The sequence below is a fragment of the Eschrichtius robustus genome, chromosome 3 (assembly GCF_028021215.1).
Source record: "Eschrichtius robustus isolate mEscRob2 chromosome 3, mEscRob2.pri, whole genome shotgun sequence".
In the NCBI taxonomy this organism is placed as follows: domain Eukaryota; kingdom Metazoa; phylum Chordata; class Mammalia; order Artiodactyla; family Eschrichtiidae; genus Eschrichtius; species Eschrichtius robustus.
The window spans coordinates 104,452,139-104,477,950 of record NC_090826.1 but is presented as its reverse complement, the minus strand read 5'-3'; the positions used below and the strand labels follow the sequence as shown (position 1 = coordinate 104,477,950).

At 39.6% G+C, this 25,812-nt stretch overlaps 2 protein-coding genes across 3 annotated transcripts in view; one reads left to right on the top strand and one right to left on the bottom strand.

The window, feature by feature from the left end:
* WDR3 (WD repeat domain 3) overlaps nt 1-9,003 on the bottom strand; it is a 44,143-nt gene extending 35,140 nt beyond the window's left edge. Inside the window, exons 1-4 of one of the 2 annotated variants that reach the window (XM_068540588.1) lie at nt 8,880-9,003; nt 5,085-5,292; nt 3,883-4,092; nt 1,463-1,581 (exon numbers count right to left, since the gene is read on the bottom strand). In XM_068540588.1, coding sequence (XP_068396689.1) covers nt 1,463-1,581; nt 3,883-4,092; nt 5,085-5,255 — 500 coding nt within the window. In that variant the 5' untranslated portion in view covers nt 5,256-5,292; nt 8,880-9,003. Of the gene's footprint in view, nt 1-1,462; nt 1,582-3,882; nt 4,093-5,084; nt 5,293-8,545; nt 8,566-8,879 lie in introns of those variants that run through there. The other variant, XM_068540590.1, reaches the window with a different exon arrangement.
* A 7-nt stretch (nt 9,004-9,010) lies between these two features.
* The window catches only part of GDAP2 (ganglioside induced differentiation associated protein 2), an 81,916-nt gene continuing 65,114 nt past the window's right edge, over nt 9,011-25,812 (top strand). Inside the window, exons 1-3 of the mRNA XM_068540591.1 lie at nt 9,011-9,213; nt 18,037-18,279; nt 19,709-19,848. Coding sequence (XP_068396692.1) covers nt 18,104-18,279; nt 19,709-19,848 — 316 coding nt within the window. The 5' untranslated portion in view covers nt 9,011-9,213; nt 18,037-18,103. The remainder of the gene's footprint in view (nt 9,214-18,036; nt 18,280-19,708; nt 19,849-25,812) is intronic.

Here is a 25,812-nt window from a genome sequence, read left to right as displayed (position 1 = left end):
TCCTAACTCTTTATATGGCTATTCTCAGGTAGAAAAATAAAATGTTCCATCTGTAAGCACAAAAATAACCTTGAATTCAGAGTGCTACAAAACAGAACTTGACCAGTTGACCATCATTTCCATCGCCACAGCATCAACATTCCTTCATTCTAACACACAAACATCTTAGACCTCTCCTGCTCCCTTGTCTCCCACGTCCAGCTAGTCTCTAGGTCCAGAAAACGCCTCCTCTGGGAAGTCTCCAAGCCTTGATTCCTCCCAATCCATTTCTGTACACAAACCTGAAGTTAGGTCCTACTGCCCGAATTATTTTAGTAACTTATCTGGTCTCTTTGTCTATTCTGTTCCCTCACCACATCCAATACACTACTGTCAGATAATCTTACTCTTCTAAATTTGCACTAACTCAAGGTTCTCTATGGATTCAAAATCAAGTTCTTCAGCACGATTCCCCAAACCTCCCATTAATTGGCACTTAATCTCCCTGCCAATGGGCTCTACTCTTCCTGCCTCAAATGCCTGTTCCCTGCTTCTTCACCAATGTAAATCTAATATAATCCTGCTTCATGACAAAACTGGAAAAAAACAGAAACCCAGTTTACAAAGTCTTTCCTATATAATCCCACCTCACGGTGTTATTTCCTTTCCCTTACGTTCCCTAAGCTATAAGGTGTACGTATAGTCTAGTAGAACAGTAGAGTCACTGCCCCACAGAACGTGTGTTGTCTGAACAAGACACACTAACGTCCCTGTATCCTATCCCACAGGAACAAATCCACCACTGGTACAGCATTTCGTGCTGCTCCTCTACACTGCCTTCTGGTTCTTCTGTGGTTCTAATTACTATGGTTCTTTCTAATTACTGCCTGGCAAAACTTAAGATCCCAAACTTTCCTGGGTGGCCATTCCTTAGGAATGATAACTATTATATTAGGTTGAACTATATGAAATTGCTGGTATCTGACCTATCATTTTTAACCCATACAAATGGAAATTTCAAATGGTTCAACCTATTAGATGTTCAGAAGGCCTAAGTATGGAGTATGTCTCTTCTGAAGAGGCAGGCTAAAACAAACATTTGGTATTCGCATCTGCCCACTCCTCCATATTCGGCTTTTCTGACTTTCTAGGGATCCAGAAGTAGACAGTTCATCCTATACAAGGTCTGTTGAAGAGTTAAGGAATATGGAAAAGCTGATATCAGGGGAAAATAATGACAAATCAGAAAAGGGAATTAAAACATGCTATAAATAACTCTGGATAGCATCTATGACACTGTTTGGGAAGGGAGGGGAGGGGAAGGGAGGGGTAGAGAGAGGAAAAGCAGAGAGAAGAGGAAACTAGCACATGAGCTTGAGTATAGTGCGGAGATACGAGTAAGGAATGAAACAAATTCCCTCTGTGAAAACCTCTCCAATGAATTCACCTAGAGAAAGAAATGGAAACAAAACTTATTATTTACCTAGTAACTAGCAGATTCTTGTCTCGTAGAAACAATGCTTGTGTAACAGCGTCCTTGTGCCCCTTTAGACGGTAGAGGCCACTTTCATTGATCACATCCCACACGATAATATCTGTGTCCTAAAGGAATCAAATACAGAAGAATTTTCTTTACCACATAAGGCCTAACTTGACACACAATATTTTTATTACAAAGTTGATATGTAGTCCTTATAGAAAATTTGGAAAACATACAGAAAAGCACAGAGGAACCAAACACCAGTTGATTTCACCATCCAGATATAATCACCATAGATATTTTGTTGTATACTATTCTAGTCTTTATGTATACATACATGTTGTTAACTGAGATCATGCTATTCCTATCATTGTATAACTCTCCTTCTTTTTCTCATTTAATATATTTCCATGTCCTTCCAGACTGTTCTCATTTTTAATGGTCACATAATAACCAACCTTAAGGATATACCATAATTTACTTTAAATTTTTTCTATTTCAGCCATTTAGGCAGTTTCCAATTTTCTGCTATTATAAATATGTGGAAATGAACATTCTTGTACCTCTATCTTTGTACATATCTCTGATCAGAATAAAGACTAAAAAGGGAAATTCTTGGGTTAAAAGGTATTTCTATGTTAAGTCTGCAATTCAGGGTGATCTCCAGAAAGGGTGCACCAATCTAAAGGTCCACCAGGATATGTATGACAATGCCAGTTTTCCCATCCCTTCATCTCTGGATATTATCAGTTGCTCAAAAAACACTGCCAGTTTCACCAAGCTGAAAGGCTGTCTCAATGTTTATCTGATTTGCATTTCTGAATACCAATGAGAAATTCTGTACATGCTCTATGGTGATTACTGGCCGTTCTGCACCTCCTTTGAACTGCCAAGTCATGTCTTTTATCTTCCTTTGGGTCTTATTTTTTACTTGTTTGTTGGTTATTAAGACATGATATTAATCCTTCCCTTTTATAGTGGAACTATTAAATACTTTCCCTTTTTCATTGTCCTTTAACTTTATTTTTTCCAGTTTTATTGAAAAAATAATTGACATACATCATTGTATAAGTTTAAGGCATATGGCATGACAGTTTAATTTACATATATTGTGAAATGATTACCATAATAGGTTCAGCTAATACCCATCTTCTCATATAAATAAAAAGAAAAAAAGGAAAAAAAATTTCTCCTTGTGATGAGAACTCTTAGGATTTACTCTTGACAACTTCTTTATAGTGTTTTAATGCACAAATGTTTTAAATATTCAAATATTAAGCATTCAAATTTATGTCTTTTCCTTTATAATTTCTTTCCTTGCTGATATGCTTGAAGTCTTTTTCCACCTTGATATCAAATATTTATTTATATATCTTCTAGTTTACTTAAAATATCATGGTTTAATATTTAAGTCTTTAATCCGTGACTCTTTGGTACATAGCATGAGGTAAAGTTTTAACTTTAAATTTCCCCCCAAATAGCCAACTGTTTAAGTCCTGTTTCATAAGTAATCCATCATTTTTCTACTCGTCAAAAATGTCATCTTTAAAATATACTAATTAGGTATATCAAGTGGATTTGTTTCTTGGATTCCCATTTGGTTGCAGTAATCTATCTGACTATTTTGTATTAATGCCAGGCTAATATAACACATTATAAGTTATGACTTCATAATGCATTTTAATATCTGAAACTTCTTAAATCTAACCCTGAAAAAAGAAATCTGAAACCCTTTTATTTTTTCCCAAAATTCTGCTATTTATTATTCATTTGTTTTTCCATATATTCTTTTAAATCATTTGGTCATATTCTAAAAAAACAACAAAAAGACCTTTGGGATATTTAAATTGCTTTATCTGTATAAACTAATTAGAACATACAAGCATCTTTTCAATACTCTGTCTTGCCATTCAAGAACATGGTTTGTGTCTCTATTCACTCAAGTCTTCTGTTACATTCTTTAGTCAAGTTTCACAGTATTTTTGTGTCCATTACTTAACATACTTTTGTAAATGGAATAATTTACATTCTATTTTCTGATGACTGAGACATAGGAAAGCTACCGATTTTACCAAAACAAATGGCCAAGAATCATCATTTTGACTCTGCTCTTCCAATTTGTTTTGTTCCCCCAACTTGTGTACTGTTTTGGGTAGCATATCCACAATGATGTTCCATAGTAACTATCATGGGCATCCTCATCTTGTTCCTGTATTTAATAGTCTTTTATCAGTGAATCTGACAGGAAACAAAATGAACCACCCAATTCATATCCATCCTTCTCACTCTATTCTACCACCTATACTATTTTGTACACCGAGTGCCCACTGTTTCACGCAACAATGTTTGTGAATAACCTGCTTCAGCAGTAGCCTTACACTCCTTTCTGGATTAAAGTCAGGGCACCTAATTCAAGGTCTCACCTTGGACCCAGATGCCAGCCTGCCTCCTAGCTGATCATACTTCAAGGAAGTGATTGCTGCTTTGTGTCCATTGAAGGTCACATTTCCTTCCCCACTCAGGAGACTGAAGATTCGGATAGACCCATCCTCATAACCAACAGCTAAGTGCAGCCCATCTGGGGAGGGGCACAAGAAAGTGACTTCGTGTTTAAGCCCCTGCAGGATGAGAATCTGAAATAATAAGAATTAAAAACAATGTAGAGGAGTTAAGCATGTCATCAAGGAAAAACTGTGGGAATAATCAGGCACAGTAAAATTAAGAGCATCAATAATTCCAAATCGCTCTTATGAATAATAATGAGACTTTGGACACTTATCTCAAGTTCTTTAATATAGAAATTATTATTTGTACTGGGTAATGAAACATTCAAGAAAAGGTAAAGCTATACTATACTGTTTCTCCAAAGCTCTACATTAGCATAATACATGCCAAAATTTCCCAGGCAATGGAATAAATTACTAAGTCCTTATTCTATGTCAACACCAAATGATTTTCCAAAAGGGGTTATAAACACATCCTTGATTTAACTTAGCCCCATCCCAGAAACCAACCTGCATGGCACTGGAGTGCTACAGTGATGTATCCCCAAGGGACTCTGGGGGACACTAAGTATCAAAGTATTAACCTCTTGGAGGTCACAAAGTGAGTGGACAAGATCAAACTGCCTGTATTTTGTTTGGCAGAAGCGGTAGGCTTGGGAATTCAGAGTCATACAAAATTTCAAAGGCTAGTTTAACAACCGTTGGGCCTCATCTGCATAGGTAAGAAAAAGATTCAGTCAACACAGCAATATTCCTTTTAAATGCCTAATATTCTATAACTAGTTGTGAGGGCAAGTAGAAGAACTTGAAAAATGGAGAACTGGTGAAGTAGATAAAAACAAACATGTGGGGAATAATGATTACAAATAATTACCTGTAAATATCACTACAAATAAATACCTAAGAGGTAAGCTCTTTTGGTTGTGATTTTCAGAATTTAGTGTAGAAGAGCACAATAGAATGTAATACTTGGCTATCTAGACCCAAAGGAAAAAAAAAAATTTCTAGAGGCACACACTTAAAAAAAAAAATCTGTGCATGACAAAGCAGAGCTCTCCCACTTCTGCCTCCACCCTCAAATACCCATACATCAATATCAATCTAGGTGATTCCTCACGTACCTTCTCTCCTTTCCTTAAGTCCCAGATGAAAACATGTTCACAGGCTGGTACTGCCACATAGCGTCCTTTTTCACCACGAAGTGTCACAAAGACAATATTACCCTTCTGGCTGCCAATAAGGCCAAAGACTGCACTGGCAACATAGCGTAGGTACTGCCTGGTGAGCCCCATGTTCGAACATCTGATACCACAAGTGAGGCAGCTGCACCTGCAAACAAAGAAAACTGAGTTCTTTGGGCACCTTGGTTCTGCTAGGCTGGCAAACACCGACTGTGTATCATGTGGTTAAAAGTACATGACCTGTGGTTGCTTAACCTTCATTTACTCTGAATATATTACTGACATAAAATACCCAGACATCTCCGTTTTTTATTCACTGCCGACTCAACGTGTAATCTCTCACTCCTCAAGTTTCGCATTGGTCACACTGTCATGGCCACCTCACAAATTCTGACATGTGGCCTCAATGCAGCTCAACAATTTGCTTCTGCCCATTCAACTACCATCAAGGTTTTTACACGGAGACGGACAGCCTGAGACTGAAAATATTTATTGGTGAGCATTTATTGTAAACCTACTAATAATGAGACAGGCACTGATCTAGACGCTAGAGATATGGTGTTGAGTAAAACAAAATCCCTGACCTTGTGGCACTTACCTTGGAGCACAGCGGCTCTCAAACTCCAGAATGTATCTAAATCACCCAAGGGATTATGAAAACAAATTGCTGGGAACCACCTACACCGCACATCCCCAGGGCCTGTTTCTGATTCAGTAGGTCTGGGGTGGGGCCCGAGATTTTTCATTTCTAACAAGTTCTCAAGTAATGCTGCTGCTGTAGTTCCCCGCTTTGAGAACTACTGTAACTAATACGTGCAGGTCTGTCCTGGACTTCCAAAGCAGGGCAGCCACCTCCGCTTGGCACACAAAAACTACTACTACAACTTGGCACACTGTTTTTCAAAGTTGCCATAGTTCCTGTGTAACCAAGCAGGACACTACAGGGCCTTCCCAGGTCAGACACCACCGCTCCCCCCACCCCACCCTCGCCCCCCCAACCCCGCACCGTGTCCTCCACCTGCCTCCCGTTAGTAGAAAACCTTTAGCCTCCTAAGCCTTCCCTGAGTTCCAAAGAGCAAATGTAATCAGAGAAGTGAGAAAATGCAGAAACAAAGGAATCAAGCAAGACAAAATAAAAATAGTTTTAGCCATTAAACAAAATCAAGGATCTTTAGGTTCCTCCTCAAGGGCTACGGAGATAATATTCTGAACCATATCCCTGAGCTGTTTTGCAGATACTGAAACCCCAACCAGGTGGAAGAAGTTAACTGAATGCTGACCACCATCACATAGACTCCAGGCCAGTTGGAACTAGAAGGTTGATGGTGTTGACTCCCAATTACCTCACCACCAACCAATCAGAAGAATGCCCACCAGCTGATGACTTGCCCCACCCCCTCTCCCTCACCTTGACTTTAAAAACCTTTCCCTGAAAGCCACTGGGTGGGAGGGGTGTCTTCTGAGCATTAGCTGCACCTTCTCCTGAGGGCCCTGCAATAAACGCTGCACTTCCCTTCACCACAACCCGGTGTCAGTAGACTGGCTTGACTGCCCACAGGGGGGCGGACTCAGCTTTGGTTTTAACAACTGCACTAAATCAAATTCACTGAAAACACTTGGTTACCATAAGAGACAACTGGTGAAGGAGATAAATTAAGCTTGCCTGCTCTTAATATGGTAATGTGAAAGGTATTCCTCCAAACACCGGTGCAACTTAAAAAACACAAGAATACTAAACAGAAGTTACAGCCTTCTTCTGGAGCTGTTTTTGTTTGTTGTTGTTGTTGGTTCAGTTTGTTTGGTTTAACGCTACAGGGTCTCTTTCTATTGCAACCTGATATTTTAGTCTACTTTAACAGGAAAATATTCAATGCCTGTATTAATACTTTCTTTTAATGACCACTTACAGGCCTCATTTTTCTTCTCCCAGGAACCAACATAAAGCCAGTTAAAAGTGAAGGGAAGATAATATTAACATGGCAAAAACGCTCTTAACCTGGGCCATTTGATCAATTCTTTACTAATTCATCTTACTCCTCTGGCCCCAGCCCCTTAACTGTAATTGTTGTTCATGGTAGTCTTCCGCCATCTACCACAGTATTTTCCTTGGAGACTTCATACAGCATGCCTAGGCCCAGGGACCCACCACATCCCTACTTCCAGTCCGGCCCACATACCTGAATACCAACTATATAGCTCCAAGAGCTTATCAGACATCCCGATCGGAATACCTTGCAGTATCACATTTAACGTGTATAAAACCAAACCTACCTTGCTTCCTGAACCTTACTCATTTTTTTCTAACTCTAAAACACACAGCTCTCCATGCCATTCAGGCTCAAAACCTTGTAGTAACCTTTGGCTCATTAATATTATTTAGACAGCCAATACTGAAAGAGTGCTTACTATATGGTAACTGATACATTAAAATGTATATAACCGAGTAAACATATGAAGTTAATTTCATATTTATTAATTGGATTAATCATAATTAATTAATTGAATTAAGTGGGTTAATACATGTAAAGTGCTTAAAAGGATCCTTCACAGTTACCTTGCAAGACAGGTACTATTCTTTTTTTTTTTTTTTTTTTTTTTTCAGGTACTATTCTTATCCCTATTTTACAGACAAGGAAACTAGACACAGAGATGTGAAACAGCTAGCTCAAAGTCATTCAGCTGGTTTTAAGTGCCAAAGCCAGATTACAAACCAAACTCCAAAATTTCTTCTTTTAACCACTGAACTATTTGTCTTTGCCTCCGTCCTCTCTTTTGTCAGAAACTACTTCTACCTGTTTCTCTGAAGGAGGATCCTTTTCTCTCTTTCCACTACTTTCTGTTCCAGCTCTTTATCACTGGGTTCCTGCACTATGTAGCACCTCCACCTCCATGTTTTTCATTCTTTTCTTTTAAAAGTCATTAATACTACTTGACTAATCTTTTCAAACGCACTAATCCTACCCCAAAACCCTTTAAGAATTGAACTGTGTGCACTTCCCAAGAACTCAACCTATCTATTCCTCTTCAGTTCTCGCATAAAATTTTCTGTCAGGTTAGCTGGTTTCCCTCCTTGTCCTGTCACCCTGCCTTCTTAAAACTGTTCCTCTCCCTTAGAATAACATGCATTCGCCCGTCTACCTAAGTGTTACCCTCTGAGGCCCACTTCCTTTGGGGCTAGTCCAATTCTCGAAGCCTTTTCCATTGCCTCAAAACTTCAACGATCTTCCATACAACCTGGTACTGGTCACTTGTGTCTCACACGCATGTGTGTATATGACGCTTTTCGGAGAGAGTTCACGACCTAACCTTCCTCTATGCCCCTACCATCCCTGCTTCTTAAGCCACAGCCCCCGAAAACATGCTTCTATGATACGCTGAAAGGCTGGACCGCCGGAACAGACCTGTCAGATGTCCCTAAACCAATTTTTCAGTCAGGAGAGGGTGAAGTGGGGGTTCCGCACACCCACCACGCTGCCAGACCATCCTCAGGCGAGCCCTGCAGGCGCCGGGTGAACGAGCTCAACACCGCACGCACCAGCTTCGGGTGTCCGCGGCCGGCTTCCCGGGGACGGAGGTGGGGCTCCCGCAGAGGCCCAGGTGCCCCTCCACCCTCGAGACCGGCCCCAAATCCCCCTGCCTTGCCTGCGGCTGGCACCAGGAAGGCCTCAGCCAGGACCAAACAAACCCGAGGAGCAGAACAAAGGCGCTCAGCCGCCGAGCACCTACGGTACCTACCTCGGCCTCCACGAGGCTCCGGACTGATTGGACTCGCCCTTCGAACCCACCCCTTCCGGGTCCGCTCAAGGAGCCTCTTCCGCCCGACGTTCCCTTTGCCTTCTGGGGGAAATGACGTAAGAACCGGGCTCTGATTGGTGAGCGCCGGCCGGGAGCGGAAGGCGGTGTTTCGCCGGCCAGGGCTCCTGCGGCTGGTCCTTCCAGCCTCCTGGGACTTTGGCTTGCTTTACCCGCCGAGCTCCTGGCAAGGGTTGTCCGGGGATGCCGCTCGGCCGCTTTCCACGAGGAACTTAACCCGCCGTGCCTTCCTCCCGGATGGGACCGCCGGAATGCTGTGAGAGGCGGGACGGAGGCCGGGAAGGAAGGCGGGGCGGAGCGGGCCGGGGGCGCGGCGGGAGGCGCACGGGACTCGGCCAGGGCTAGGGGTGCGGGCATAGAGGGCTGGTTTTGTCAGTTCTCCGCAAAAATGAGCCTGGCGCTCACAGGCCCCACCCCCCCACCCCCGCTGTTGGTCTGGTTCCTCTCGCCCGAGGCGCTGTCGGGGAGAAGTTACCCACCAGAAGATAGAGGATAGGCAGACCCGGGCACAAGGGACAGTGGTGCTCTAGCCCCTGGGGAGGCGCGCGCCCTGGGGTGCAGGAGTCGAGTTTGTCTGGTCGCTCGTGTGGACTGGGCGTTTCACGGACTGAGAGCTGCTCGAATCAGGGCTGGGTAGGCGCTGAGCCTAGGATGCTGAGTTGTCTGGATCTCCGCAGTCCCTGGAGTGACATTGGTCTGGCTTTCGGTTTCCGCTCCTTGGTCGCCAGAGGGGGAAGTGACCAGGGCTGACTCCTCCTTGCTTGGTAATTGAGGCTTTAGGTGCGCTGTCACCAAGTGGGAATTAGCTTTTCTTTCTTGCAGTTTTGTCCGATTTTATTCTTGGGCTGCATAAAAGTGTTTAGAAAGGAGTTCTGATGTCTGTAGCTGTGGAAGATTAAAGCTAACATATAGGTATATAAAAGAAATAAGCCTGTGCCTTCAAGATAGCTGCAGCCAGCTTAGAAAATAGACTTTTATCTATATTACCTGATTTTCTTCAGGCGTTTCTTGAGTTTTTAAGACATGTTCACCTAGTCTTCCATATTCAAGAAAATGACAAGAGTAGAGAATGAATATGATCAGGCTGTAAATAGATGTAACAGTGTAGGTGTTTGAAACAAGCCTACGGTGGGTTGGATGAATGAGAAGGGAGGAAATTGTGGCAATAGACTTATTTCAGTAAGTTTGATGGGGAAGGGAGCATTTAGGTGAGCGTGTATGGCTAATATACGAAAAAATGTGTATATATATGAGGAAAAAACGTGCTTTAATACATAGTCTAGATTCCACATCGATGACACCCCTTGTATTATCTGATTCTAAGAAGGTTATTTTACAGCTGTATAAACTGTAGATAACTACTGTCAATACTAAATCATTTTATCTGTAGACATGAAAATTCTACATGTCTTTTAGGGGTTGAGTGGAAGTTTTGCCTCACGTACATTCATTTCAGTATTCCTGATCTCTTAATGAGCCCAATTTTGGGACTCCCTTTATCAACCATCTGGCTGGTTCCTTTGTGAGTTAAATAAAATCTTGAACCATGTTCATTTTTGTATTAGAATGAGTCATGATTTTATCTTTTAAAAAAATTAATTTAACATTATTAAATATTATGGGAAAGGACAATCACAAATGGAAAAAATCATTTTGTTTTATTTATTATTATTATGTTTTGGCTGCATCGCATGGCTTACCAGATCTTAGTTCCTTGACCAGGGATCGAACCCACGCCCTCTCCAGTCCTAACCATTGGACCGCCAGGGAATTCCCAGAAAAAATAATTTTAATGAAAGTTGTTGTAAGCAACTTTGATTGAGTGCTAAGATAATGCATCTTATAACTTCCCAATGCACTGCTTCAAGAGCATAACCTTAGTTTCTGAAGTTTCAGAATTGCTCAATGTATTAATTTTATAATTGAAACATAGTAAAGTTCTTTTTCTTTTTTTTGGATTCAAAACTTTAACAATAAGTTGTGCCAGTAGAAGCGTTTCACAGGCAACGATATATCAATAAATAATAGTTAAATTGAGTTCCTGAGAAAGAACCTACCACGTGACATCTGTCAGAGCATAAATAACAACACGGCATTACTGCAAAACTAGAGAAACACTGACAGTCACGACACAGCACAGCAGACCCAGAATCTGCCACTCACACACACGTAAACCAGTACACAGGAATTATCTTCTTCAGTTTAGACATCGACAGACGAAACACAGTAAAGTTCTTTTAATATGAAGGTGGTACCACTAACTCACCATTAGAGCATGTGTTTGGCTGGTTTTGAATGATGGTGTTAAATTTGACCTGGGCTGTTGACACAACTTAGAAATCTTTTTGTTATACTGTATTTATTGTTGACATATTTGACTTCTTCCATTTGTTTTTCCATCTAAGTAACTTTCTAAAAAGAAAAAGTCATTCTTTCTATTTGCATAGAATGATTCTTAATATAATAGATTTGGTGTTGGGATGGGGTATTGTGCAGAAATATTTAAGTACCTTGAAGTTTAAAATATTGAAATACGAAGACATAAAGACATAAAGAATGGTAAACCTATAATTTATACAAAAACAGTGAAATAGAGCTGGTAATGAATGGAGGTCAAAAGCATGGACCAGCTCTCTTTGTACTTTTATCCAGGCCTATCTATTCAATGTAAGCATTTTGAAGAATAAGAAAACAGATTTAAAGTTCTTTTCTCTTTTAAATGATATCATTTTCTGTTTATTCAGACAAAAAATCAGATTTTTTTGAGACAGTGATCCAAGACGTTCTGCCTGATTCTGCCCTGTCTTGAAAAATAAAAGTCTAATCCCTCTAACCAATCCAATTAATCATATAAAGCACTATTTGGAGGACTTCTTAAACTAAAAGATGACAAGATTTTGAGAAAAAAAAAGATGAGCTGTAGTGTAATAAGAACTGTTATATACTCATTATGAATTTGAATTGTAAAAGGTACATAGTGGGTTCTCTTTATCCTCATCTAGGAAGGTACTGAAGATAACCCTTAAGATAGTATGGCTAAGGAAATAGATCTGATTCTGCAACCTTCTGTTTGTTACATGTAAACTTTGAGATCCTGGGACGTAAATGTCTTGCTTCAGGAGTGTTTTTACTAAGGTTTTGTGTTTGCTTATGAACCTGTTCAAAATACAGAACTGATCAATTGATTTTCAGTGGAAAGTCCTGCTCCTCTTTAATGTTATCCAAAATTCTGGCTAAAGCTGTAGATTATTGTAGCCTTCCCCTCCTCCTTTCCTTACCTGAGCACTCTGTATTCTATCACTGGGATTCCTAATTTGAGTCTGGGAAACCCCTCAGATTTTTTTCCAGACCTGTGCTTGTATGAGCTCATGTAGTCACAATTTGGGTGATGAAAGGGTTTTTATATTTCATGTAATTCTCCAAGGGGTCTGTGACTCCAAGAATGTTAAGAACCACTGTTCCTTAAGGATCAGGGATCAGATTTTCCTGCCTAGCTTGGCTTTGCTGCTCCATTTGCTTTATTGCCAAGGTGTGTGTGTTGGGGGAGGGGGAGATTTAAATCTCTTTTTGATGAGAAAAATACATTTCTGCTTAGAGTTGGAGCTGAAAAAGAATTCATTGTTAAATGCCATGACACTTTCATATAATGCCATTAAATTTTGCTCTACAATAAGAGCTCTGAACATTACCTATTACTCATTCAACACTCAGTATCTTGTGTGTCACAATGACTTTTAAGATCTTGGAAGAAGATCCAACAAACTATACTGACAAGACGTGGTTGGACATATAGGAGAACCACCAGGGTGTACTGTCAAAGAAGATAATAGAGTTTCAGGGAGGGAATAATCAATAGTGGTTGCAGCTAAAATTTGATTAGCTCTTGGACTTGACATTTGGAGAATTATTGTTGACCTTGAAAAAGCAGCTTTAGTACTGCTATAGAGATGGAAGCAGAACTGCAGTGGGTTGAATAAATGGAGGGAAAGGAAGTAGAGCTGCGAAACAGATTACTCTTAAAGTTAAATGGTGAAAAGAGGAGTTTGTTGGTATTCTGAAGAAATGGGGTAGGGAAAAAATTTGAGAGTAGGAGACTCAGGGGAAGGAGAGATCAGATGTAGTGAAGGAATACTTGATGTCATTACATTCTCTTAGAGGAAAGCTAGTCAGGTGCAGTAAAATGCTTAAATGAAGGTGATTTGGCAGGCTTAAAAGTGTGGAATATACCCGAAAATCACTTGGAAGTTGGAAAGAGTGAATGAAGATAGAGACATTTTGAGTTGGAGAGAAATTAAGATAATTTGAACAATGACTTCTCTTTTCTCAGAGCATCAGGAAAAGACGGAAGGCAATGTGATATGATATAATGGAAATGGCACAGGTTTTAGTGCCAGCTGGTCTTTGATTTGGATCTCAAGGTACCACTTACTAGTTCTGTTACCTTGAGCTGGTAATTGAACCTCTGGGTCTTGGTGCCCTCACTGTAAAATAGTGTTCTAATACCTACTTTGCAGGATTATTGTAAGGATTAGAAAGCATATTTGTAACATATCTAATACCCTGTGGTTCACTGTAACTTCCACAGTTGGCCTTCTTTTGTTCCTTTAGTGTCTTAGGCTCTTTCCTGCCTTAAGGCGCCCAGATGTACCCTTTCCGCAGCCTGTAAAACTCTTCTACTTTTGGTCTCAACTCTCACTGTCTGGAAGAGACATTCTCTGCCTCTTCAATTTAAATAGCTCCCCCCTTCTTTGTTGTAGGACACTTATCACAGACTTTAACTGTGTGTGTATTTCTATGATTATATCTTTGTGTGATTTTTGTGGGGCTGTCTCTTCCATTAGACAGAGACTCAGCACTTAACAGTGCTTGAATGAATGAATGCCTGGGACATAATAGGCAAATAAGCATTTATTACCTCACAGTTTTTATGGGTCAAGAATTCAAAAGTTGCTTAGTCGTGTGGTTCTGGCTCAGGGTTTCTCATGAGGTTGTGGTCAAGATGTCAGCTGGCGCTGGAGGATCCAAGGTGATTCATTCCTGTGTCTGGAAGTTCATGCTGGTTGTTGGCAGGAACTCTCAGTTTCTCCCCACAGGGGCCTTTCCATGAGCTGCATGAGTGTCCCCATGTCACGAGAGCTCACTTTCCCAGAGCAAGCAGTCCAAGAGAGCATGGCAGAAGCCACAATATCTTTTATGATCCATCCTTGGAAGTCACACACTGTCATTTCTGCAATATCCAGTTGGGTACACTGGCCTGCCTTATTCAGTATGGGAGGCATCTACACAAGGGCATTAATATCAGGAGGCAGGTATCATTGAAGGACATCTTGGAGGCTGTCTATCACAGATGCTGTGTGGAATAGCATAGAGTCATCCAGGAATGACTCAAAACAATTTTCTGTTAGTGTTGATGGAGGGCCAAGCTAACATAGGAAACCAGGTATTTGTTTTGACAGCAGAGAGGATAACTTCTGATTTTTTTTTTTTTTTCCTCTACTGGCACAGGAGCAGATCAGAGAAAACAGATGTAGGGTTGATCTAGGTGTTAGGGATTAACAAGTCATTACAAGGGCAGACATTGAGATAAATAAGAGTGTATCTTAATTCACCAATTTGTTTTTGGTTTATCTGATGCTCGTTAGAGAGTCTTTGACAGTGAGTGTCTTGGTCTTTGCCACACATGAAAACATCTCTTTATCTCAACAGTGGTGCAGGTGACTTTCACATTGGCTCTGAGAAAGTTATAACATAACATTCATTGTGCCTTGCTTGGTGCCAGGTGCTCTGCTATGCAGTTTTTTTTAAGGATTCTTTTGATATGGACCATTTTTTTAAAGTCTTTATTGAATTTGTTACAATATTGCTTCTGTTTTATGTATTTTTGGATTTTTGGCCGAGAGGCATGTGGGATCTTAACTCCCCAACCAGGGATCAAACCTGCACCCCCTGCATTGGAAGGCAGAGTCTTAACCACTGGACCGCCAGGGAAGTCCCTGCTGTGCAATTTTAATACAGATTATATCATTTAATTCTCACAATAACCATAGTAGTACATTACTCCTATTTTAGAAATAAGAAAACTCTGGTTTAGAGTCAAGGATAATATGACTATTAGGTGGTAGGTCCTCAACCCAAACTCAGGCCTTCCGATAACAGAGCCCAAGCTTTTACCATTCTGCTTCTGCCTCAAAGTGTAATTGCATATGGAAATATTTACCTTAAAATACTAAAGAAACTGGATTCAAAATTGTACGTACCTTATGATTTTACCTATCACAGAAAAAGGTAGGAACTACTTTTTGGTATCTTTCAAATGTTCTGTAAGTGAGTATTACTTAGAATTGGAAAGAAAAGTTATTTTAAAGAAGTAGTTTTGTCCTGTAATTTGACATTCAAGTTTGCAAAATGAAAACTAAGTTTGTTTTTAATGGAATTTTTAATATTATGGTTAAGAAATTTCAGCATGAGTCGTCACCAAAAACCTGTGGATAATTTTTTGAAATTATGAATTTCTGCAGGGTGTCATTCCATTGAGCTCAAGGCAGTTCAGCCATAGACAGTGACTGTAGCCTTCACTTGTACTCTGTTCAGCTTGTCCAGTTCCAGGCTGAATACTTGTGAACAGATCAACAGGACTTGTGGTTGCCTCTAGTTTCAAAGGCCAATTGGAGGGACTAAACACCAACTTCTAGATTAAATTAGTTTCTTTATTTCAAAATAATATCAAAGGAGTACTTAGTAACAAATAAGAATAATCCTCAGATACAATTTTATCCTGGTATCATCTACAAGGCCTTTCTGAAATTGTTATATAAATGAGCACATTTCCTACCACACAGTGTTGGTGCAGGAATTAGAATATTGTGTCAAATCCATGGTTCATTCCAATTAGTATCCCATGTCTCTCAGCAAGAAACAGCAAGAAATTAGGTATAGAAAGGCATGCTTTTTCTCCTTGACTCTTAACAAACATTAGGATCATACAGAAAAGCTTCTCAGGAAGTTCACATACCAGCTGTCATTCCCTAATCATCTCTCTGCTCTCATGTATGTTCAGTGTTACCAGCGATCTCCAATTTAACAAACCGACTAATTAGTTCTTAGTCCTTACTCAACCTTTCAGTAGCATTTAACCCTAGATGACCCCTCTTGAGCATTCTGTCTAAAATTACTTTCTTCACTTGGCTTTTAGGGTACCACACTTTCCAGATCTTCCTTCCATTCTTATCAATGCTTTTCTCTCTCTCTCTTTTTTTTTTTTTTAAACTTTTCCTCTTTCCAGCCTCTAAATTTGGCCTTAGGACTGAGTCCTTGGATCTATTCTCTATTTGCATTTTCTCTCTTGGTGGTCTTAAATACCATCCATATGCTGAGACTTCCAAATTTATATCTTTAGCCTGACCTCTCCTCTGGGCTCTAGCCTCATGTAGCCAGCCAACTGCATGTTTGATATACATACTTGGGCATATAATGGGCATCTCAAACTAACACATGCAAAAACATAAGGAAAAAAGTACCTTGATTATTACTCCACCTGCAACTTACTCAAGTCTTTTCCTTCTCTATAAGTAGCATTACCATCTATTTAATTGCTCAAGCAGGAAATCTAGGAGTAACCTTTGATTCTGTTCTTTTCCCTCACCCCCTCAGGTGCATTTAGAAAGTCTTGTTGACCCTACCTTCAAAATTCATTCCAATTCTAATCATTCCTCACCACCTTCATCACCATCACCTAGATTGCTCCAGTCGTTTTCTACTGGTCTCTGCGTTTACTCTCGCCCCCACTCAGTTTCACTGTAGCTAGAGTAATCTTTTCAAATATTTATATTAAGTCATTATCCTTATAGGGACCCTCTAATAGCTTGCCCTCATTTACATTAAGATCTAAACTTCTCACCATGGCTTACAAACTAGATCATCTGGCCTTTCCTTGGCTCACCAGCCTCATCACCTGCTACTCATTACCTAGCTCACTGTACTGTAGCCAAACCAGCCTCTGCGCTCTTCTGGAATAGACCAAGCTCTTCCCTGCCCTTTTGGCCTTTGTACTTGCCATTCCCTCTGCCTGACGCACCCTCCAGAGCTTCACATGGCTTGCTCTCTCACTTTATTTAGCTCTCTACTCAGATATAACCTTTTTCTTATAATACTCACTGCCTCCAGTCGTTCTATTAGATACCTGCTTGCTTGTTTGTTTATCGTTTTTCATCTGCTTTCAAGGAAGCATCAGCTCTCTAAGGGTAGGGACTTGCTCTGTCTTATTCACCATATCCCCAGTGACTAGAACAATACCTGACACATATAGGTGCTTATAAAGATTTACCGAATGAACGAATCTACCATTCGTTTACTGAATGAACGAATCTAGCTATTTACTGAAATAGCTATCTGACTTATTGCCAAATGAAGTATCATGTTAAATTTCCCATGAGTTTCTGTGGTACTTGACACTATGTGTCTTCCTATCACCCTTCTCTTCTAATTCTACATTTCTGGACAACCAACCTTATACCACATCGGTGTCTCATATACTATAGTCTATAAATTGTCAAACCCTGTTAATTTTTCCTTTGTATATTGCCTCACAAATCTATGCCTTCCTCTCCATCTGTTTCTCTACATAGTTCAGACCTTTATCTCTTACTACCTGATTGCAGTAACCTCCCTGCTTCTCATCCTCCGTATTAGACTGAACTTTGTAAGTTGTACATAGTATTTATCTTTGTATCTCTTGCAGCACCTGACACTCCCCCTACCCCGCCAATAGCAGACACTCAATGAATGTTGAATGAATAGTCCTGTGTTTCTGGAAAGTAGAATTGATGGGCCATGTGATTATTTAAATGACTGTAATTCTTTGAAAATAATTTGTGTTTAAATAATCCCTCTTTCTTCCTGTTTTAAAAAAGCTGTAGTAACTCATTGTTGTACGTTTGATTTTTTAATGGACTGTTTAAGTGACTATAATCACACAGTGTACTATTGGAGCATTTCACAGCAGAGTTTTGTTTTTTACTCTAATAGAAGTAAAGTAATACCTGTGCTTCTCTATTAAAATGATTCTTTCTTTTCTCTTAAGCTAAAGTCTACAGTGAATATTGAACTGCTGAGGAATTTGGGAAAAGACAAGCTGAAGTTCCCATTCCATGGATCCCTTGGGTGCACCTTCCCAGTTTGTGGATGTGGATACACTACCAAGCTGGGGCAATTCTTGTGAAGAACAATTAACTACTTCTGATACTGCAGCTGAAACATATCAGGAAGAGACTATTAGATCACCTTTTCTTTACAATAAGAATATCAATGGAAAAGTGGTTCTCTGGTAATTCCTTGTTTAAATCATATCATGATATAATAATACTTTCTCATAATTTCTTCTAGATTCTTTTTTTCATAATTTTTTCTAGATTCTTTTTTGTGAACCCTTGCATTATTGAAATACTACTTTGCATACACATTTACAGCTTTATTGAGACATAATTAACATACAATAAACTGCATATATTTAGAGTGTACAGTTCGGTAAATTTTGACATGTATACACCCATGAACCCATCACCAGAATCAAGATAGTGAATATATTTATCACCCCAGAAGTTTTTTTGTGTCCCTTGGTAATCCCTCTCTCCTGCCCCTCCATGCCTCAACATCCCCAAGCAATCATTCATCTTTCTGTCACTATGGATTAGTATGCATTTTCTAGAGGTTTATATAAATGGAATCGTGTACTCTTTTTTTAGTCTGACCTCTTTCATTCAGCACAATTATTTGAAAGTTCGTCCATGTTGTTGCATGTAGTAGTAGTAGTACATTTCTGTTTTTAAAAAAAGCTTTAGAGATGTAATTCATATACCATACAAAAGCACTAGTTTAAATTGTACAAGTCAGTGGTTTTTAGTATATTCACAAAATTGTGCAACCGTCACCAGAGTCAATTTTAGAACATTTTCATCACCCCAAAGTCCTGTTCCCATTAGCTGTCACTCCCCATCTCACACCCATCTCTTACGTAAGAAGCAAAGGAATGACATGATGGTTTTGTGAGTTTCAAGGTTGTAGCACTTGCATCCAAGATCTATCTGAGATGCTATATTAGCGTTTCTGAGTCAGGAACAACTTTTTTTTAACTACTGTTTAAGCTTGTGTGCTAGTATATGCCCCCGCCCCCAACTCTCTGCTCTAGCCAACCACTAATCTACTTTCTATCTCTATAGATTTGCCTATTCTGGACATTTCGTATAAATGGAATCAATTGTGACTTAGCATAATGTTCTTAAGATTCATCTGTGTTGTAGTATGAATCAGTACTTTATTCCTTTTTATGGCCAAGTAATATTCCCCTGCATGGGTATACCACATTCAGTTTATCAGTTCATTAGTTGATGGATATTTGGGTTGTTTCCACTTTTTGGCTATTATGAATAATGTTGCTGTGTTTAAACTCTTTAAACCACCTACTTTCAGCTCTGTAAGACTCTGTTACAATGTAAGAGGAATATGAAAGAAGCAAAGGAATGACATGATGGTTTTGTGGGTTTCAGGGTTATAGCAGTTGCGTTCAAGATCTATCTGAGATGCCGTATTAGCCTTTCCAAATCAGAAACAACTTTTTACTATTGCTTAAGCTTGTGAACTGGTAAAACCAATGTTGTGAAGGGAGTGAAGATAGAATGTTTTGAAACAATTAGAAACTAGCTTTCTTATCTGCCTCCTCTTCCCCACACTTGCTCTTATTTATTTATTTTCCTCAGGAAAGGAGATGTGGCATTACTAAACTGTACAGCTATTGTGAATACCAGCAATGAAAGCCTTACTGATAAGAATCCTGTGTCAGAAAGTATCTTCATGCTGGCAGGGCCTGATTTGAAGGAGGACCTCCAGAAACTTAGAGGTGAGTGAATTTTCTTAGGTATGTTAGTGCTTAGGAAACATTTATTTTGATGTTTGAAGAAGTATGTTTTGCATGTAAGTGAGAAACTAAGTAGATGTAGCTCTTTTGTTGTTGTTAAAACTAAATAAATGCAGCCTTTGAAAAACCTACAATGTGTTAGAAGCTGAGTGCTGAGACTTTACTTGGTAAAACCCCTCTGTTGTGTTCCTGAATTTTAAAATGACAGTCATCCTAGCCAGTTAGATTTTTGGTAACATTTTCTTGGCTGTATAATGTCTTGCAGTGATAAGCCTTATAAAACAACTATTCTTTGTCTAAACTGAAAATTTTTTATTGAGTTTTGATATTGGCAGAGAATTTTTTTATATACCTCCTGGACATAGAGTGTCACACTTCTGAAATGAAATTGACTTACTGGTAAAAACCAAGTGCGTTCTGGGTTAATTCTTACTTGCTTTCCTTTTTTTTTTTTTTTTTTTTAAACCAGAACATTCTTCTTCTGGGAATATTTCTTTGGAATTGGAGACAGGAGGAGTCCTGTTTGTTCAGAATCTTGTTTACCTTATTTGCATTTATTTTCTTAAATTCCAACTTCGCAACTTTTTGTTATTATTATTTGTGTGCAAAGGGAATATTGTGAAATTCAATTATCCGATTTTATAAAAAATATTTTTGAAATACAGCAATTTTTCTTAAAATGTAAATAACAAATCCCACCTATATAAAAAAAATCTTCATTTCTTAGACTTCTACAATTGGTTTCTAACCTAATAAAGATATTAGAATTTGAACAGGATCATTTATAATGCTGACCATGAAAGAAGAGATGAAGAGAGAAGAATTGTATTATCTGATCAACAAACTGAACTTTGTGAGGGTAGGTGTGGGAAAAAGCCCTCAGTTTAACTAAAAACGTGATGCCATGAAAAATATGTAGAAATTATAATATATATTAGAGATAATACTGAGAAGTTCTTTGATATAAGTAACAGAGAAACTGGTCTGGAAAAATTCCTAATGAGCGCGCGCTCACTTACACCTTAGATCTGGACTTATGAATTAAAAAAATATAAAATTTAAGTATACAAAATAAAAACTCAATTTTTAGCAGCATATGTTTGGAGGGTCTCCAAGCTGGGGTTCATATTATAACTCTGTCCTTTACTGTGTTACTTAGGACCAGTTACTTCACCTCTGAGCCTGAGTTTCCTTATCTCTAAAATGGGGATGATAATAGTGCCTACCTCAGTTCCTGACATATAACAAGAGCTCAATGAGTATTTGAGGATGGAAAAAATTAATTTCATGAAGAATAAATTAAATAATGGACATTAAGTGCTAGGCACATCCTCAGTGTTCAGTGTTATTGCTGGTGCTAGTTACACACCTCAGTTGTATTGCTTAATGAACCAGTGCCAACCTGAAGAGAGATTATTAAGGATGCACTGTACTTAATTCTGTTCTCTTTTTACATGCTTAATAACAACTTAGTAAATGATTACAAAGTATGACTTACCAAATTTGTAGATGATAAAAAGCTGGGAGGATTTACAGGAGACGTTGGATGATAGACTAAAGATGTTTAAACATCCGAACCGACTGGAAGTATGAGCCAAAGAAATGAAAAAATCAACAGGGATGAATATAAAAGTCTTGCAGTAAGTTGAAAACATTAATTACCCAAGTTCAGGATGGGGAAGCCCAGTCTGACAACACTTTTTATATAAGAATTTGCTGTCTCAGTAAAATGGCATTATCATCTCCTCCATTTTTCATGCAAAAAAACTTTAGGGTTAACACTTTCCTCTTCCTTATTCCCCACATAAAGTCTGTCATCAAGCCCTAAATAGATCTTGAATCTCTTTGTATTACCACCACCTCCAGCCTAGCCTGTGCTGCATCATCCCCTGCCTGGACTACAGCCATTGCCTCCCTCCCAGTTGGTCTCCTACAACCATTCTTTACTTGAATCTGTTTTCCACACGTAGTAAGTATTTGCTTTTTAAACTGTAAATCTCTTCTTATTACTCCCCTGCTTCAAACCATTTAGTGGCCTCTCATTACACTTTAAGTCCTAACTCCTTAAACTGGTCTCCAAGTTCTTGCAAGGTCTCACTTACTTACTTCCAGGTCCCCTTTTACCTTCCTCAATGTACTTGAACCAGACTGATCTCTCATTGCCATGTCATCCAGCTCCTTTTCAATTTTGCATGTGCTGTTGTTCTTTCTCTCAATTCTTAACTCTTAATCTTAAGTCTTTGCTTATATCTCTTCCTCAAAGCGCTATTTTGCTTCAGAATTGCTCATGGTATATGCTCCCAACCTGTGGTACTTCTCTTTGGTGCTCTTAACACAATTGTAATTTTGTAAATTGTTTATATAATTATTATGTCCCCGTTAAACTTTAAACTCCTTGAGGACAGGAACCGTATGTCTTATTGGCCTCCATATTCCCAGTACCAAGTATAGTAAAGGCATCCTTTCAGTAGCTGAGAAATGAATAAATAGAAGTTCCCTGGGATTTTAACTGACTAGACTCTGAGGTGATAATGCATCATTTCTACTGAAAACACTAACAGTATCAGATGCATCATTACACAACATCACAAGTGAAGGTTTGTAATCAGCTAAAATAAACTGTTATATTTATAAGATGTTTAATGTAAACCTCATGGTAACCACAAAGAATAAAACCTATCATAGATACAAAAAAGATAAAGAGAAAGGGGTTAAAGCGTACCAGTTTTTAAAAAAAAATTAAAGTAAGACAGCAAGAGAGGAATAAAGGATAAAAGACTTAAAAAAAAAACTCAGAAAACAATTAACAAAATGACAGTAATTACCTATTAATAATTATTTTAAATGCAAAAGGACTAAATTCTCCAACGAAAAGACACAGAGTGGATGAAGGATAAAAAAAAAGAAAAGAAAAACAAATCCAACAATATGCTGCCTACAAGAGACTCACTTTAGCTTTAATGACACATACAGGCTGAAAGTGAAGGGATTATAAAAGATATTCCATGCAAATGGAAACCAAAAGAGAGTAGGAATGGCTATACTTACATCAGATAAAATAGACTTTCAGTCAGAATTGGTCACAAGAGACAGAGGTCACTATATGGTCCAGGGGTCAATTCATCAAGGGAATATAACAATTGTAAATATGTGTGCACCCAACATTGGAGCACCTAAGTATTTAAGGCAAATATTAATAGAACTGAATGGAGAAATAGATGGCAATACAGTAATAATTAGGGACCTCAGTACCCCACTTTAAATATTGGATAGATCATCCAGACAGAAAATTAATAAGGAAACAGAAGGCCTGAATACCACTATGGTCCAAATGAACCTAAGACATATACAGAATATTCCATCCAACAGCGCCAGAATATACATTCTTCTCAAGCATACATGGGACATTCTCCAGGATAAATCATATTGGGCCAGAAAGCAAATCTTATCAAATTTAAGAAGACTGAGATCATGTCAGGAATCTTTTCTAACCACAATCGTGTGAAACTAGAAATCAGTAACAAAAAGAAAATGAAAATAATCACAAATATGTGGAAATTTAACAATATGCTCCTGAAAAACCATTGGATCAAAGGAGAAATCAAAAGGGAAATCAGAAATTATCTTGAGACAATGAAAAGGAAAATACAGCATGCCAAACTTACGGGATGTAAAAAAAAATTTTTTTAAACCAGTTCTAAGAGAAATTTATATCACTAAATGACTACATTAAGAGAAAAGAACAGCTCAAACAACCTAATTTTAAACCTCAAGGAGTTAGAAAATAAAGATCAATCTAAGCCTATAGTTAGCAGAGGGAAGGAAATAGTAAATATTAGAGCAGAAATTAAAGAAATAGAAACTAGAAAGACAATAGGAAAAAAGCAACAAAAAAAGTTGGCTTTTAAAAAAGAGAGACAAATGTTTAGCTAGACTAACCAAGGGGAAAAAAAGGACTCAAAATTCTAAATGAAAGTGGAGATATTACAGCTAACACCATAGAAAGACAAAAGATTATAAGAGACTACTATGAACAATTATTTGCCAACATATTGGATAACCTAGAAGAAACAGATAACTTCCTAGCAAACATGCAACCTAACAAGACTGAACCATGATGGAACAGAAAATCTGAACAGACGGAAGGAGTAAGGAGACTGAATCAACAATCAAAGACTTCCCAACAAAAATAAGCCCACAACCTGATGGCTTCCCCGGTGAATTCTACCATACATATACATATAGAGAAGAATTAATACCAATTCTTCTCAGTTTCTTCTGTGAAAAAGTTGAAGAGGAGTGAACACTTCCAAATTCATTTTACAGGGACAGCACTACCCCGATACCAAAGCCAGATAAGGACGCTACAAGAAGAGAGATTCAAGATGGCGGAGGAGTAAGTGGGCATGGAGTTCATCTCTCTCTATGGATGCATCAGGAATACATCTGTAGATGCAACAATTCTCACAGAACACTGGCTGAAAACTAGCAGAAGACCTTGGACACCGGAACGGACTATAAAGATCCCTGCATAACTGGTAGGACAGAAAAAAAAAGAGAGAAGGAGAAGGAGAGGAATTAGGACAGGACCTGCACTCTGGGTCGGGGGAGCTGAAGCAGAGGAGAGATGCCCGAATTTGGGGAAACCCCCTCTCCGACGGGGAAATCGATTGGGACAGAAGGGCAGCATTTGAGGCTGTCAGAAGAAGGTGAAGTGGCCAGTCTCTGGCAGACGGGGCAGAGTGAGAAATACACAGATGGTCCATACCTCAGCCCTATGTGCCCCGGACTGGGATGTGTATTCACAGGTGTGCAAGGGGGCTGGGAGCTGGCGCATGGGGATTGGAGAACAGGCCCAGAGAGAACTGCTGTTGGTTGTGGGGAGACAGACTGAAGGGACGGGAGGGAGGAAATCTGCAGCAGGGAATGCCTGTGGAGGAAGACTGGACTGCCATGGAAGCAGGGCGCTATTGCTGAGTCACAAGAGGGGGGAGGAGCCACCATTGTAACCTCTCTCTCCCCACATGCCAGTGCCTGCTGACGACAATAAAAGAAGCCCACTCAAGGCTGGCTCTGTGCGCCGGCTGCTGAGCAATAAAAAAAGCCCCATCAGAGCTGGCCCTCACATGCTGGCTGCAGGGCAAAAAATAAGGGGAAAAAAAAGCCCTCTCAGGGCTGGCCCTTGCACGCCTGCTGCCGGGTGCCAGAAAAACCCTGACTAAGGCTGGCCCTCATGTGCCTTATGCCGGGCACCAGAAAAGGCCCTCACTAGGGCCATATCTCTTGTGCCTGTGGCTGCCAGCTTCCCTGTGCATTTGGGGCTGTCGGGGCTCCCACGATCCAAGCAGTCATACCACCTCTGCACCCGGTCCTCATGGGGGCAGACCCTAGAGCTCCAAGGCAACCTCAGGACCAGACTCCTGTGGGTGGACCACACGCAGAGGTGGGGATAAAACCAGAGCTGAACCCCAGGGATGGGGTGACTAAGGAAGATCAAAAATCCTTCTATCAGCTGTACAAGCTGCAGACTAAATCCCTCCGATCAGCTAGGTAGATCCTGCGTCTAAGGAATATCTGAGTAGACAATGAGTGTTCCCACAAATGAAAATGGTCTAGCTCTGGCAGCTGTGGACATTGAGGGCAGCACATGCAGGAATTGGGCCAGATCAGAGTCTGAGTGGTGCCCACAGGGCCCACAGAAGGTCTAGAGACCAGCCCAGAGGCAGAGGAGAGCCTCTTGGGGAGGCGGAGGTGGGCTGTGGCTCACGGCGTGTGCAAGGACACTTACAGCAGAGATGCCAGGGACACATAATTATTGCTATTAATTTTATTATGTTTTCATTCATTCTGTTCTTGGTTCTAGCTTTTTTTTGGTTTTGGTTTTTTGGTTTTAGGTTTTTTTTTACTCTTTTGGGATCTCCATGTTTTATAACATATTTTTACTTT